Source organism: Typha angustifolia, chromosome 7, assembly GCF_048772165.1.
Source record: "Typha angustifolia cultivar Huaian chromosome 7, ASM4877216v1, whole genome shotgun sequence".
Classification (NCBI taxonomy): domain Eukaryota; kingdom Viridiplantae; phylum Streptophyta; class Magnoliopsida; order Poales; family Typhaceae; genus Typha; species Typha angustifolia.
In genome coordinates, this window is record NC_133245.1 from 11215656 (window position 1) to 11233571 (window position 17916).

Below are 17916 nucleotides of genomic sequence, written 5' to 3' on the forward strand. Positions count from 1 at the left end.
AACATTTCAGGCAAGAGAAACGTAAGAATGCAGAAATCACTATGACAGGCAGCTTTCAACATTTATCAGATTAGAATATTAGTATCTCAAATTTTGCACTACAAACAAAAGTAACGATTAAAATCTCTCATAGATAGATGTGTCTATGTAAAGATTAGAATTTTTAGGATCAAAGCAATATGTCCAAATACTACTAATGACAAAGTAGTGAAGCAGAAGCAGTGAAAACTGAAATTAAGTACGCATTTATGTAGCTGGGATTTGGGGGAAGGGGGGATTTGAGTCATTTGACTAATTCTACCTCCTTTAATTGCAATACAGAAGTTCAACCTATTTGGTAATGCAAAATATTTCCTCAGTGTACAATAAAGAAACTGAAAAAGCAAACTGATCGTGTGTGGGCTCTTTTAAGTCAATTCCCATTTAGAGGAATTTAGGTGGGAAGAAAAATATGCATCTGTAGGCCCTGGTAAATCTTTTGGTTCTAAATCAACTATAAAGTTTGCAATATTCCACACTCCTATTCAGTTTTCACTTCTTTGGCAGATTATAATATAAGAGAGAACTATACTACAGTAAATGGATGTATAGAAGTGATAAGCATAAAGTTTGACAGCTATATCTACGCTTTATGGTGAATAATTAAACCACATGAAATAGTAGCAGCTTAGTAATGATAAAGGAAGTAATTACCAATATCCTACCTGAAGCATATACATATCCCATGAACAACCACTTCCAGCCTTTCCATTAAAGCAATCAAATATTTGCCACTCCAAGGAGAAACACATGTTAGTCTCTAAACTTGCTTCTTGTATAATCCCATTCACTTCTGTCTGGTTAACCACCTGAACAGCAATGTACCAGCGTCCAATTTTTGGTGACTTTATAATTAGAGGTTCCTTGCTTATATCAGCAGAATGATCATGTGAACTCTTAAGCGGTATCGCGTTATAGCGAACATAGCACTTTAGGACAACTTGACTAAAATTTCCTGTATTGTTCATTAAAGTCATCGGATTTAGGTGGAAAGCACCAGCAGTAATTTCAAACTGGGATGCTATACCAACTATGTCCAAGAAGTAGAACTTTAGCTCCCCGTGCCTGAGACATGATGACTCATTCAAATTGTTGCACATAATTGAACTTTGTATTGTCAGTGTGGAGGTATTATTGTTGTCCACTAGTTTCTCCGTTGCACCTTTTTGTCTAGGTAATAGTTGATTAGCTTCATTGTGGTCCTCACTTCTTATACGATGGTTCAGTGCACCCAAACTGTACATACTTAAATCCATGAGATTTCTTGGCTTCTTTCTTTGTACAGGTTGAGAACAAGACATCATGTCAATCGTCTGGTTACAGTAAGGACCCCATATTGATGTGCTAGGGCAACCTTCTACAATTATGCTGGTAATGATACTATATGATTTGCCTCGATTGATCTGCACTTGCAGCCATGGATTATTATGTATAGAAAAGGAATATAATAGCAAAGGACACAACAATCCAGAAATAAGAAATTTACGCCAAATATTAAACAAAAAAAAAAGTAACTGACTGTATGATACCACTGCAGTTGGATGCAAAAGTATCTACTAATTCTAGTGCTTGATAATAGTGTACCATCTTTGACTGTGTGCGAGAAGGTCCAAGGCCATTGAAGAATGCAATGTACCATACTCCAGGAGATATCTGTAAAATTGCTCCTTACTTCAATATCATTAATTTCATTTAGAGTATAAACTAACAAAAATGAAAAAGAAAAGAGACAATTTCCTCTGTCCTGATGATTTAGTGAGAAGATGAAAATAAATTTAGTACCCTATTATCACGACATAGTAAGCTTCAAAGAAGTAAATGTACAGAAATGATATTCCACAATTAGAGAAAGATGGTTCACAATGCTCCATTTAGGGTGCCAACGCAGATTTTAATCCTACTTGTTTCTGTCTGGTTTCACTGGATTTTGACAGTAACATTATTTCACAAGCTTGCACACAGAAGTTACTATACAAGAATCAGACAGCTTTTCTTCTTTTTATTTTTCTTTTTCTCTGGGTAAAGAGCAGAACAAACAGAAAAATTGAACAGTTAGGGCCATTAGAAAGTAGAACTGCAGATAATGACTCTATCTAGCTCACTCATACTTCATCAAGGTACTGTTGAGTATTTTGTCAATAATAATTAATAAGTTATCAGAGTTCATATATTACCACTCAATATCTGAGCCTAAGAAGCAGTTGGTTAGTGTTTTCAGTTATTGTTGCTGCCCATCTTCCTGTAGTCTGTGCACTTAGTGGATTCTGGTACTGATTGCTCCAAAATTGACATACGGCTGCAGTGAGTGAAACAAAAATGCCTGCAATAACTTGTGCTATGGCATATACTTTACAGAGAAACCTACGTTTTACGCTAAAGTTAAGCAGAATATTTCTAAACAGACAACTAGTGATGACTTCTTCAAGAGCACACCAAGAATTATCACAGACAGAAGTTTTAGATTCAGAGAAGCATGGAATTTGTGGGCTTAACATGGATCACATCCCATGTATATGTTTCAAAAGATCAAATAAAAACTTGTTAAGAATTCAAGGTTTGATGTTCATTCACTACGAAGGACGCTAGAATTGAATAATCTAATATGTACACATGTAGATAGATTAATTAAGGAAATTAAGATCTGGGTAATCACATTTTACCCCTGTTAAAACAAAGTTTCTTCCCCAATACATGACATCTTAGGATAAGACGTCAGACAAGAAGATAATAGTTAAAATTCATTAAGTTGAATCCTCAATAATGCTGCAATAAGTTGTACTTGATCACCTGCTGTAGAAGACTAGCATCTAAGATCAAATTCTCATAAATTTCATGTAAGGTAATCACATGCATCACATTATCTGCACTTCTATTAGTGATGGAGCATAGGTGAGTTTCAATTTGGATATATTAGAAGTTTCACTCCTAACATGTTCATGTTCATGTTCACCACAGTTTGTTGTCTGGCTAACAGCAATAAATGTATCTTATCCATAAAGAGGTTTGAGTAATAAATTTGATATTAGTAGTCTGAGTCAGTAACTGGTTACATTATCTGGAATGAAGGATAGAACCTGCTCGTTTGTCAAGGTGATTGTCATATTTTCCTGGAATGGAATGCATTGTTCCATACTGAACACTCTTTGTGCAACCATAAATGAACCATTCTTAAGAAAATTTGACACTGCAACAAAGTAACTTCCCATTAAGATCATGTTGACCATTAGAGACAAATAAAAAAGGGCATAGGAACTCAAGAAAAAGGAGCCATGAAATACCGTCACTAAATTTTCTGAGATTCTATTGCAAAATAATTAGTGTAAACCAAGGAAGGCCGTGCTGGTCGGCACGCCCCGTGCCAGTAGAGGCACAACACTTGGCACGGGGTGTGCTAGTGGCACACCCCCGTGCCGAGCCATGCCGACCGGCACGTGTGCCATGCCGATCCGTGCCGATCTAACACGGTCACGTGCCGTCCGGCACAGCCTCGTGCCGGTCATGTACCAATGTACATATTTTTTTTTTTTCTATTTCTATCAATATTTATCAAATCAACTTTACTTATTTTCTTAACAAACATGATATGACATGTAGAACCCATTTTTTTTTACTTTTTCTTATTTTCATCAATTAACTTTTGTCATTTGTCATTTTTTAAATAACAACTTATTTGTCATTTTTTAAAATGAAAATGATAATTTATTTGCTAGACCTAGACAACCATAAAACTGAATTTATCAAAGACAGAAGAAAGGAAAGGGACCATCTCAAGCTCAATATGATTATAGTCAGACGAGAGAATGGCTTGAGTCTATAGGTAGCAGGACATCAGGAGAGATGCGCCCACAGGATGATATGAGTTCATCATCATTACCATCATATCAATCACACCCACCAGAGCCACAACACCCTTATTATACTCCATATCCATACTCTTCATATGCTTATGGTGTACCTGTACCTGTGCCTGTGCTAGTCGTTCCCGTATATATTCAATATCCATATCATATCATTGAAGAATTATAAAATTTTTATTTCTATGAAGACTATGTGAGACGTTATAACGAGCAATATTATCAGTGAATAAGTTTTGAAGAATATCGACAGTATTTAACGCAACATTTCCGTATTATTCTTGTGCTAGCATATGAAGTCTTTGATCCTCCTCATCATTCTACGTTCAACTAGATATTAATTTTAATATTGAACTATTATTAATTATGTATTGAATGTTATTATATGTTCAATTATATTATGGAGTATTCAATCATATTATAGAGTGTTTAATCATTAATATTAATTTTAATGAATATATTCAATCATATTATGTGTTGAATAATATTTATATTCAACTGTTGTTTTATCTTTAATAAAAATAGGTTATTTACAAAAATAATCTAAAGATAATGTAGATTTTAAATTTTAATACATATATTTAGACAAAAAAAATCAAAGATTGACATACCAAAGACCCAAAAATATTTCTAAATATCCTAAAAAATTTATTAAAAATATTATAGGGGGCATGCCACTAGCACGGGGGGGCGTGCCGATGATGGCATGGCCATCACTAGTGTAAACGACCCTTTAATAAAATAATGTATTAAGAATGATTAGGATTCTGGTTCTCATAAGAAACTAAATCTCATTTTCATATTAGTTAAGTATCAAAACTCTCCCACTCTATCTTCAAGCAACCTTCAAATAGACAGATACATTTCTCTCCAGCAATGTCAATCACAAGTTCCCCATATTATTCAAGATACTGTTCAGCTCGTATCAGGCTGCTCATAGATCATTTGTACTTTATAAATAGCCTCCGTAGAAATGTCCAATATCACTTCATTCTCTTTGTAACATATTTTCCCCCAAGATCACTTGAAAATTCATATGTACTTTGTAAGTGCAATACATTTGTGATAACAAATTCATTGATAAATTAAATGTAATTGAATAGCATGCTTTAACAGATAATGACCCAAAAAATCAGGGGACCTGAACCGATGTAGTCTCCATTGATATGTACCACAATGACATGAGGATTGAGAGTTAACACGTAGCTCCAATACTTATCAAAGAGAGACTTTCTACTTCACAAGGATAGTTAATAAGATTGTTCCAATTTAAGAGGTTATTTAAACACTATGGCATTGAAGTTGCGGGAGAGGTTGTAAGTAAATTTTGTTTCTATTGCTTGGTAAAATAGATTAATCAGCTTTGGGTGGGTCTGTGATTTTTTTCTCTCTACAAGAGAGGTTTTCCACGTTAAAAAATATGGCGTGGTGTGTTTGCCGTGTTTAATTTTCTATTCGTTATCAACTTTTACATTTTTTAGAAAATATTTTCCTACTTGGACTCAGTTTTTCACTCATCGACTTAAGTTCACTTTTTTTAGTTTAAGTAAATTTCAGATTTCTTTTCTTACTTGGTTTCGGTTTCCTACACTAAATCACTTTTGGTTTTTTACTTGCACTTTTAATTTTCATAGCTCTAAATTTAGTCGAACTATGAACCATATCTTCTCGAAATTGTATACTTTAGTACTAAGACATGTTCTGTAATGTGTATGGCGTAGTCGACAAAGAAAGTTTGTGATCACTATCACAAAAGTATAAGAGAGCAAAGAGAAGAGAAGCAGATAGGACGAACAATATATTCTACCAAAAGTAGTGTGTTCATCATACACTGCTTCTTATATAGAGAACAAACCCTAAAGCAATCATTCTCTAACAGATTAAGTTTTTAGAGTAACATCTCTGCCAATTTAATTCAAACCCACTCCATGGGCCTGTTATAATGTCCCAAGCCTGGAAGTCAAAGAGAATGCTAAGAGTATAAATATTATAACTCCTGTTCTCTAACAACTTTACCTTTTAGAGTAGATAGTGAGTTGGCAAATGTTATTATTATACTAGGAGGTGTCATGGCATAGTTAGTATCGGTGTCATCTTTTCAAGATCAGATCAGGCAAGCATGTGCTGAGTAGCATGCTCAAGGCCACTTATAATTCAATGAAGCCTAACAGACAATAGCTAGCATATGAGAATGACAAACATTCCTTCTGGCACTACTTTTCGGTCTAGCTAAAAATATACCAACCTGTAGAAATATAAATGATCCACTTGTGGCAGAACATAAAGTAAAAGAGATATGTTTGTACAATCAAACTCAAAGAAGTTCTTCAGCAAAGAACTACAATAAGTATGTCTTCTGAACCTACAAAAAATTAGATTAACCTACCACTAGATAGAAAAAAACAAATTTAGATGATTTACAAGGAGTTACCATAATAAACATCTAAGAAATTTTCCTGTGAAGAAACAATTTAAGGTAGACACTGGTATCATGGATTCGCAACGATGTCAAAGTATGTTGCAAGAATTGTATCATGTCTAAAAGGCTTTACTTATACCCATGGATGGCCATGCCAACCGGCATAGGGCGTGCCGACGGCATACCGGCACATAGCACGAGGGGTGCCGCACAGCACCCCTCCTAATAGTTCCGCCACTCGCCGTCGACCTCGTCGTCGAGCTACCCATCGCCGTCGCCCGAGCGCATCGGATGCCCTAGCGCGAGGGAGAAGGAGAGAGAGAGAGAGGAGAGAGAGAGAGGGAGAGAGAGAGAAAGAGAGAGAGAGAGAGAGAGAGAGAGAGAGAGAGAGAAATCGATATATATATATATATGCACTCGATGCGCTTGGGCGACGGCGAAGGCGAGCGGCTATCGGCGACAGCAACGGCAAAGGTGAAGGTGAGTATCCCTTTTTTTCTCCTCTTACGTGCCACGGCCGGTGGTCGGCACGGTCCATGCCTATGACATGGCTATCATTGCTTATACCGAACAAGAAACTTCAACCAACCACAAAATACAGATGTTTCCCGACAATTAGTAATCATGCAAATCAAGAAACATAAACATATTGCCCCAATTACTAGTTATTAACACAAAATCAAGAAAAAAGTATTTTCAAGAGTTCAAGGCCATACATAGATTATTCAAATGCTCTTCTGATAAGTCTGGAATAGAAGGGTTGCCATCCTTTAAACAAAGCACAGGGAGCCTACTTCTTGGAAGCTCTTTCAACTGTTCTCTATCCTGCATGATTCAGTAAATAAAGACATTTTTAACAATGGAATAATGTTTTTCTTCTGTATAACCCTCTACAAGCATGATAAGAAGGAAAAAATTGAACAAAACATCTTATAGCTTTCTCACTTCTATACTACCCAATTGTTGTTCCCTACTTTCTTTTGTCTTTATTTCTCCATATATCAAGATCTATTGGCAAAAGTGCTCACTTGCATTGATAAAACTGATTGCGACAAAAAAGATAAAACAGTCACTTCTGCAAAACCAAATTGTGTAAAAATCTCCTAGCAGTTCGATGGCACCTAACTATCAGCACTTCTGTAGCTGCTTGATCCATATAGGAAGGATGATCCTGGCTTCACTATGAAGGACTGGAAATGACTGGGACTTAGTCAAATAACAACATATTATTTTTGTGAAAGTTTCAGAGTCTATGGTATCAAAGGCAGCTATATTTTCTTGCTGAGAGGAGTCCTAGAGTGGAGCATTTATACTTTATAATACTGGAACCTCCATTACCAATAAAGGAGAAGTTGCCTCTAGAGTCTAGGCCATGGTTCCTAGTTTCGGCTGATCCTGAGTGGGATCGGCCAAAACCGATCGAGATCGGCCGTAGTCGATCCCGATCCGGCCGATACTCGATTCATTTCAGGTCGGGATCGACCGTATTGGCCGATCTACCCGAGACAAGCATGGGTAAGAGAGAAAGAAAAGGCAAAGAGAGAGAGAAAAAGAAGGAGCAAGAGAGGGAAAGAGAGGGCGGAAGAGAGAGATGGAAAGAAAGAAAGAGAGAGAGATGGAGCAAGAGAGAGGGAAAGAAAGGGAAAAAGAGATAGAGTTTGTGGGTTGCAGCAGTAAGAGGGAGAGGGAAGAAGAGAAAGGGGAAGAGGAGAGAGAGAGACATGGAGAGAAAATAAAAATTAAAAAACTATGTTAAAGAGGGAAAGTGGTGGCAGTCGGTGAAGGAGAAGGAGAGTTTTTAAGAGAGAGAGTTAGTAGGAGAGAGAGTTAGTTAGGAAGAGAGTTTGATAAGAGAGTTAGTAAGAGAGAGAGAGTTTGATAAAAAAAGAATTAGTGGAGAGAAGGTAAGAGTTTTTTTAATTTGTGTGGGAGAGAGAGAGTGTGAGCGGTAGAAAGGGGGAGAAATAGAAATTGAGAAAATAGTATTTATTTTTTAGTTTTTAGACTATAAATATGAATAATTTATATTTTTATATTATTATTATTTTTCTAAAAAATTAAGAATTTTTTTGTATTTTAAAATACAGGCCAATACGGACGGTCGAAACTACCGATACCGCTGATACGGCTGATACATATCGTTTGATCAGACGGCCGTTCCCGATTCCGATACTTGGAACCTTGGTCTAGACCACTTGCACAATGAGTTCTTCGAAGCTCATTCGAAAACAATGTATCAGTTAAATTACGAGTGGGTGGATTTAAGGTCTAACAACAGCCTTAGGTAACATGGAGTAGCTGATCAGTGTTTCTTTCTTCCACAATCTGCTTTTACTCCAAAAGTTTATTATATTTTTGTCTAAATTTATTCTTGTTCTATCTACCTATTATTTGTGTTTTCTCAAGCTAACTGTCTTTAGTTTGTTATGTACTTTGTGATGTCATATGACCAATCAACCTCCAGGAAAGGACTGCATAACTTTCTAGTTCATTCCAGATCTTGCCAGAAAGATACAGAATGGATTTATAAGATGTCTACATTACATATATAAGCACTTTATATATGTAAATTGCCAGAAAGATACAGAAAGTACATTTTGCAGAATCCACCTAAATAAACCTAAGATCTCTCCTAGTTTCAGATTAATCAGCCTTATACATCTGAAAGATATAAAAAAGAAAAACGGTATCGCATCATTCATATTAGTGAATATTCATCACAAAGTCAATGAATTAGATGTCAGAAAAGAAAACAAATCAAACTTACACTGGATCTCTTCCAAGCACATCAGTTATGATACAAAATTCCTTCCTATACAACTTGTAAGATTAATCAGAGTAGAAAACGTCAAACAACTATTCGAAATCCACTAGAATTGTATGCAAGTCTAGGAAAATGGGTCAACTTCTTAAGGGAACTATATACCATGGTCATTGGGTTTTAGCTGAAACCAATCTATCTCAGTTCCATGAAAATCAGTCAACTTCTGGACACAATTATCGACCATATTTTTGAGTTTCACTCTAGATCAGTCTAGTTGAAATGGGTGGTTTCAGCCACTTTCAATCTGAACCTCAATACCTAATGATGTCACCAATCTGGTTAAAAAATATCAAAAGTGGGCTAATCTTTGATTCCAAGTCCAAATTTTAAGGTATTAGGTTGGATTTCTAGGAGATTGTGAAAGCGATATTTAATTCATGGACAAAAACATCTAATTGAGTTGTACAAATTAGATTCAACTGTACAGCCATATTACATAGCTTATGGAAGGTCAGAATGTGTAAAGATTTCAAGTCAATTGATGCAGAATTGAATTCAGAAAACAATGTATCACCTCATCCGGACAGGACTAAGAGTATTCAGACGGTCGGAACGGTTCACTTAAGAAAACTTACATGGCATCCAAACGGGATAAATGACATCCGGAGGGCATGCATAAGATAGCAAAGAAAAGTTCAGAATAAAAAAAAGTTTAAGGATTCCTATAGTGGCCTATCCTGGAACAAATAATAGATGTTCCTCATCTCTCTTTAAGGGACTGAGAGGCAAAGGTTGAGGCATCCATCTAAGAGAGAACTCTAGGAATTTTTTGTCTCAACTTAGAAGAGTTCTCTAGTTCCCTCACGGAGTTAAATTTTCATCTATTATAAGGAAAGCTTCTATGTATGTCTGAGTGCTAGTTCCACATCAGAGTTTGAACAAGTGCATCAGATGAGCTAAACCAAGTCTACATCGACTACCACCACAAACACGAGGAGTTTGAGGAGTGATCCATAGTGATGTACTACGAACTCGACATGAAGACAATTTATTTATGGAGTAGTTAATCAAGATGAACTGAGCAAGAAATACGAATTTCAACACTTAGATGACGGATTGTATAGGGTGTTGCAAGTACTTATATCTACAAATGATACAATATAGATTGATCCGATTTATGCGGATCCGTAGTTTTATCCTCTCAACATACTAAAAAATTTTCCATGTTAAAAGAAATTGTCATTGTGTTTGTCATACTTTTGTTTTTCCTACTTTTATTCGGCTTTCCATCTTCTACTCTTACTCAAATTTTCGCCCACCAACTTGAGATCGATTTTCGTAGTTAGAGTAGAATTAGTATTTCCATCTCCTACTCAATTTTGATTTTCAAAGTTCTCTACTTATTCAGTTTTCTTAACCTAGGACTCAATTTTTCTTAAAGGAATTTGGATTTGGTTTACTTTCCATATTTCTAAATCTAGTCGGTCTAGGACTCCTATCTCCCCTACAAATTTTCAAAGTTCATTTGAACCAAGAGAACTAATGATTATTATTTGACCTCTTTATCTCTCTGTACTTATTAAAACAAATCTACTACATCTTTCTCTCTCCCTACTTACCGAAACAAATCTACTCGGCTATCTTCTTCCATTCCTTTATAATCTCTATCTTAATCTGCAACTAGCTTAGCTTCATTTTAAATGGAGTTATAATAGTAACCACATCCATGCCAACTACAAAGGCTACAAGCAAATACTAGAACAGACTTGATTCAATTCTCATACAATTGAATTTGATAGAAGGGGAATCTATATAGATGTCCAAAAGCTAGTTGTAAAAACAATGGTGATCTAATGTGTATAATCCTTTTAACAAATATTGCAAGCAAGAATTTAAGTGTTGTAGGCACCTTGTGAGACAGCAGGACACCATATGTGTCGGTCGACATGAACAATGCCAGTATTGTGTGGCACAAGAAATATGATGAAACCTAGCACCATACGTGGAATACCAAGCCATGTAAATCTTCTTGCACAATGCCGCATTCTTGCCTACACAATATGTGTTAGGTGGCAATGTGGCATGGAGGTGGCAATGTGGCATGGGCTATATGGCCCAGAATATGAATCCATGATAGGAGATCTCCACTTCAAGTGCTTGCCAGCATTGCAAACAAGGGTAGCAACTAGGGTGTCAAAATAAACAAGCAACTTATGCTTGACTCGGGCTTAGGTTGGCTACGGCTCATCTCAAATATATTTGAGCCAAGCCTAAACACAAGCCTGCTTGCTCAAACTCGGCTTGATAAGCCCAAAATTATATATATATATATATATATATATATATATATATATATATTATAACTATTAGATTTTTGATCTAATGGCTCACTTATTCCCTAGCTTACCTCCAAAATCTATCACCTCTCACTATTGAGTTTTGACTTTCCCCCTAAAGTCCATCTCCTCCCCCTAAAAGACCAAAACCTATCAAACCAACCAATAGCATCATCACCTCCCACTTTCCCAGTTCCTTCCTCTTCTAACAAGTGTCCAAATTATGGGACCCACTACCTTATATGCAAATCATCACTCCTCTACATCCATTCAAAAATTTTGAATATCATGTTGTATCATCTTAAAATTATGCCCTGCAATTTGCATAATTAATCATCCAGGGTTTTGCTGACGCCTCGAATCGATGCTACGATAGATAGGGGTCAGGTTTGGCATCTATGCATACATCAATACACACTAAATTACACATACAGAGATGTTTCTATGTAATTATGGATAAAGACAAGCATTCATAGATGTATACAATTATACATGTACTGGAACCAAAAAAACAGAATATTAAATTCACATTTGCAGCATCAACCACATTTCACATGGTAAATGTGACATTGCTAGGCATTTTAAGTGCCAAATAAAATAATTGAACATAATAAGAGTAAGCAAAATCACCATTCCCGAAAATAAGCGGCATAACTTAAGCCCAACAAGACTTTAGACTTTAGATGTAGCAGAGTAACATTTGTACATACAAAAGCCATATTTTTTTTTTTGTAATTAACTTACAATGTTCACATCAGACAAAAAATTCATGGTCGTAGAAGAAAACCAAGGTGGCAGCTCGACTACAAGAAAGTAAAAGTGCAGGTTATGAAATTGTCAATGTGAGAAATAAATATTTGTATTTTAACGACGAAGATCACCAATAGCCATCAGAAAGGAACATAAAGAATAGCCTTCGCAGAGTACATAAGAATATAAAATTATTTCAAAAAGTTTGGATCTTGTCCTCAGCTACTTAGAAAGTCAATAGAAACAAATGATCCAATTTCTAGTAAAATATATATGAGGAACTTAATAAAAAAATTTAATAAAATGTGGACCACACATGTGTACTGCATAGGGTTGCACATGCGGACCACGTATCCGATATGCACTTGATGGTTTAAAGTTTCGTTCAGTTTCAATTTGTTCCAATTTTAAACCCTAGAAAAAATGAATATTTTAGACCGAAATAGATTGTTTTAGCTTATTGTGGTCCAAAATAAATATCAAAACCTAAAATCTTGATAGTTTTAGCCAAGGTTACCAGTATCAGGATTGGCACCGGTATTGGCCATCCGAAAAAATAATACATATCTGCCGTATCGGCAGTATAGCCACTCGTATCAGATCGAACTATTTTTTAATTACGTAAAATTCTAAATATTATTTAAAAATGCAAAAAAAATTAGAAAAAATGAGAGGATAATAAGAAAATAAAAATTACTCACATATAAAGCCTAAAAACTTAAAAAATGTATTAACTTACTTAAAATTTAAAATTTTGATGAATATTGAGCTCTCTCTCCCCTTCCCCCTCTCAAAATTTAAAACTTACTCAAAAATGCTCTCAGCAACTAATGTTGCTGCTTCACCGCAACAACAACAGTGGAGGTCGTCGGATCTACTCGGTCGCCGATGGAAGAAGTGAGAAAGAAAAGAAAAGGAGAGAAAGAAAAGAAAAGGAGAGAAAAAAAGAGAAACAAAGAAAAGAGAGAGAGAGATAAAGGAGAGAGAGAGGCAGGTAGAAATTGGATCCAAGTCAAATCCCACCCGTTCCCGCTAGTTTCGGGCAGGATTGGCCAACCCCAGCTAAAACCAGCCAACCAGCTAGTTTCGGCTAGGATCGAAATCGACCGAAACTAGGAACTATGGTTTCAACCTTAACCAATACGTTTCAGTTTTAGTTTTCATTAAGTTTTGGCCAATACTACCCCATCTAGGGTGAAACTTCAAATGACCGCATATGCATTTTACAAGCACTAGATATTAATGTACACAAAAAACCATAAGATAACTATGAGTTGTATATTTCATATATATATATTGCTTTCTTTGTGATGTTTTTTATGTTTGTTGATAGATAGTTATCAACTTATAATATTTGTTAGAAATATTTACTTGTTTGTTACTTGGAAAATCATATTTTATGTAGGTATTTTACATATTCAAGGAATTATATAGCTACTTTACACACTTACTAGTGATAAGTAGGTACTTTACATATTCAAGGAATTATATAGCTACTTTACACACTTACTAATGTATCACTAGTAAAAATATCTAATATGTAATGTACTTAATTATATATGTGTGTGTGCGCGCACGTTGGCGTCACTGACCCCATGCTTTTCACAACAATAAAAGTCAAGGAAAATAAAGCCATCATGTGACCAAGATTAAACCTTTAGCCATTTTATACATCTATTTAACATTTTATATAATATATTGGCCGGTCCTAATGAGATAACAGAGAACTTCTTCACACAAATTTGGGCATCCTTTTGCACTAGTGCTAATTTCTAAACAATACAATACACTCTGTTCTACAAACAGATAACTCATAAATTAATGATCTTAGTCAATAGATCTATTATCTTGTCATAATGCCAAGCTTATAAGAATGGTTTGCTTATAAACGCATTGTCTTTGAGAAGACAAACAGAACGAAGAGGACAGATTTAGGGCACTTTTGTCACGACCCAAAATAGGAATCATGACCGGCCATGCATCTCAATATGCTTGAGATGCACGAAGCCTTAATAATACTCTCTACGTATACGATGACAAGATAAATAAATAAAATGAGAATGTGCTTTATTAAAATTTTATTACTAAATGCAATTGAAATAAAATAAACAATGTTAATGTTTATGAGTCTCTAAACTAAAATAAAATAAAATAAATCTTCTAATCTAAAGCACAAAATCTAAAAGAGCGGAAAGGTAAATAGGTGAATCCTAAGTGGAGGTGGAATTCGGGTACATCACGCTCAGTCGCCCCGCTGACTATTACCTGAAATAAATAAACAAATACAAAAAAAAAATAATAGAACTCGTGAGCCAACAACTATAGCTCAGTGAGTGGAATCCACTCGAACCAAATAAATTTTAAAACATATTAATGCTGAATAAATTAACTAAAAGCAACAATATCCATGATAGTATGCAATAGGCATGCTCTCTACATAATAACAATGGTAACAATAGAGAAATGTCACAACTTGTAATCTTGCACGTTTTCCAACATATTACATCTTTTTGATATTTATACTGTCATATGTCTCAATGGGTCTAAACCCTGTGGATCCACATCAACTAGAAGTCACCTCGAGATGACGCTCGGGACTTTTCTTCATAGCTGATCCGGTTAGGGTCATCAGAGGGTATCACCCTGTGATCAACACACTCTGTCTTTTCCTCTAACCATTGAGAGAAGTTAGAGTCACCTAGAAAGTTTTTCTCATTTTTCCTAGGACTGTTCCCTAACCCCGCCAGAGTCACCTAAGAAAGTCACCGCAGTGATCTAACTTAGGACTTTCCCCTGGACTTCCAGATAGACTTGAGTCACCACGGAAAATCGCAACGATTTATACCGGGACTGTTCTCTAAGTCATATTAATACTAATCTCATTTTTTTTTCACAAATTTTAATATTAGCACGAAATATAGTGATGCACTGAAATATAATAATAAAATGCACACAGAAAATAAAACAATTAAATTTTCGCACGTACGGATGAAATAAATAGACTTGCACACAGAAATTACAATAATTTAAATTTTATACATGAGAGTGAAATAAATAATTTGCATATAGAAAATTTACATGGTCTGACAACAATACGAAATACAATAAAATAAACACGTGAGTGAACCCACTCACCTGAGTCTAGGCAAGACAACCAAAATCTCTAATCTCTAGCTCACGTACTGAAATTCACCACCTTAAATAATTAAAAAAAATATTCAAATTTTTAATTTGAATAATAACAATATTTTTAAAATTTAAAAACCAAAAATAACTAAAATGGGTTTAAAATTACCCATTAGATTGGGTTGGGCTGCTGGCCCGGCCCAATCCAAGAGAAATCAACTAAATCGGATTGGGCCGAGGCCCAGCCGAATTAATTGAATTGGGCTCGGGCTAACCCGCAGCCCACCAACTTAAGTGGTTCGGTTCGGGTTTGTGGATCTGAAATCCAAACCCGAACCGGACCCGACTTAAAAGGAAAAGGTGGTTGGCTCGGGTTTCACCCGAGCCCAGCCAACCCTTTTTCTTCCCCCCCCCCCCTCGCGACCGACGCGAGAGATGGCTGAGGGAGAGGGTGACCGCCGGCGACCCCTTCACGACCACCTTCAACCTCTCCTCTCCCTCTCACCCTTCCTCTGTCGTCCATCACGAGGTGGAGGAGGACTCATCACCGACGGCCGACGCGAAATCCAACGCCGATCAGAGCCACGAGGACCTCGTAGAAGACATCTCCGACGCCAGGCTCGAAGCACGAAGCCTCCGGTGATGATGCGGTTGCGACTCGAAGCCGCCGGCCGGCCAGATTTACCGATGAGGCCGAAAACCCCCAAAATTAGGTATTTCTAATCTATCTCTTTGAATTTAAATTAAACTAGAGGGATGAGAGAGGGCTCACTGGGGAGGAGTGTGGTGGCCCCAATTTACTCCGGCGACGCTCCGGCAGGCCGATTTCACGGCGTGACTCCGACGGTGAGGAAGAAGCGAAAGAAGGGAGGAAGAAGAGAGAAAGAGAGAGAGAAAAGGGCTAAGATGGTTAAACAGAGATTAGGGTTTTTAATTTATAGATTAGAAAAGGATTAAATCTAATCTGATTCGGATTAGGTGAAATCCCTTCTCTCCCGCTGCGTACCGGAGAGGGAGAGGGGAGGGGCTGCACGTGCACCTTCCTCTCTCAACCCAAATATTTTATTTTATTTTATTTTTATTTTTTTTTATGGTCCTAACAACTTTAATCACCTTCACGGTTCTCACTCTACTGTTCTATTTCCCTCTTTTTTTTTCTTCACCTTCTTTTTCTAATTCTTATGTGACCTTAGGTTTGATTACAGATATTTGGGACCATCTTTTTATGGACCAAACTAAAACTTACCTTCTCAGCATTTGCATCAACATGATTGGTTCAAAGAGTCATTTAGCCAGTAATATATAGAGTAGGAAGAAAGAATCTAAGAAAAAATAAAAAAAAAGGTTCAGAGGCATATAAAATCCAAAAGAAAAAAAGGAAACTTTTGACGTAATTGAAACAAGAGGAGCATGTGATAACATCAACCTTTTTTTAACTGATTAGCTGCTGAAGACCCACAAATGAGTAAGCTTTTTGAACTCCATCATTGTCAAAACTAGATTATTGCACGTATCAAGAGGAGGCAAAGGGAGAGAGAAACGTGACGGAGCGTGGGTGGAGAAAGGTGGTGTAGATGACTCTGGTTGTGGCCTTGTGGGCATAGACATGATGTGCAATTTTTCGCATTAATTAGGAATAACATTTTCTTCAATCATGCTTTTAGGGACCCTAGAAACTTATAAGAAGCTTATAATCCGAAACATCACCCTCAAAATGAAAGAAAAGATTGTTAACAATTAACCGGATTCATACGGAAGCAACTAAGGAATCAGAATAAATATCCTTCACCCAAACAGAATTATGATCATGAAGTCGAAGCTATAAGCATATTGACTATGAATTAGAAACAAAAGAAGAAAAAAAATCCAATCATTCTCCACCAGAAAAGGTCAAACCATGAATCAAAACCAACAAAAGCCCAGACGAGAACAAGTGATCATTAAACGAGATAACTCTATAAAACATCAAATTTTACACCCACCGACCTCTCAAATATGTCCAATCGAAGGGCCCGAGCGAAATCTCCTGCTCTCTGTAGCTCGACACCACAGAGGCATAGTTGTCTTGGCTTGCAGCAAAACCGAGCAAGAGATTCCAGGAGAAAAAGAGCACCAAAAGGCGGAGATGCCTAGAAGCCATTGCTGGGAAAAGAGTGGAGAGAGGAGAGGTTTGCCTTTTGGTCTGCATTCCTTTTGTCTTCCCCGTGTTAGGAAGGTTGCTCCTACGAAGACTCTTCCAAGGAAAACAAGCAGCCACCTTGAACTCCAAAATAAATTAAGTCGGCAGTTGACTTGGAACGGTTGTTTCCAGTTTTTTTCTTTTTTCTCCTGTTTTCGAAATGGTTTTCTTTGCAATATATACCCTTCAAAATCCACCCACACTGCTTTACTAAAATATGTTTTCAAAACTATAACACTGTCTAAATTACTTTTCAAATTAGTATAACAAAAAAGTCGCTTTCTCGAGAGCGACTGTTCAACTAAGTCTCATCGCTAACCTTTTTTTCAAATCCTTATTTCTAGATAGTTACCATAACTAATTATTAAAATGTGAACACTTCGAACATAAAAAGAATAAATATATTATTTTCTACTTTTCATAAATTTCTCTCTTAGTTAAAAATATTT

At 36.2% G+C, this 17916-nt stretch overlaps 1 protein-coding gene across 6 annotated transcripts in view; it reads right to left on the bottom strand.

The window, feature by feature from the left end:
• Nucleotides 1–17567, bottom strand: part of LOC140761838 (uncharacterized) — a 38244-nt gene extending 20677 nt beyond the window's left edge. Inside the window, exons 1-7 of one of the 6 annotated variants that reach the window (XM_073099309.1) lie at nt 17275–17565; nt 15298–15344; nt 12157–12215; nt 7029–7137; nt 3114–3223; nt 1624–1692; nt 705–1442 (exon numbers count right to left, since the gene is read on the bottom strand). In XM_073099309.1, the coding sequence (XP_072955410.1) occupies nt 705–1442; nt 1624–1692; nt 3114–3223; nt 7029–7137; nt 12157–12183 (1053 nt within the window). In that variant the 5' untranslated portion in view covers nt 12184–12215; nt 15298–15344; nt 17275–17565. Of the gene's footprint in view, nt 1–704; nt 1443–1623; nt 1693–3113; nt 3224–7028; nt 7138–12156; nt 12216–15297; nt 15359–17274 lie in introns of all 6 variants that reach the window. The other 5 variants (XM_073099308.1, XM_073099307.1, XM_073099312.1 and 2 more) reach the window with 5 other exon arrangements.
• Between the last annotated feature and the right edge of the window lie 349 nt (nt 17568–17916).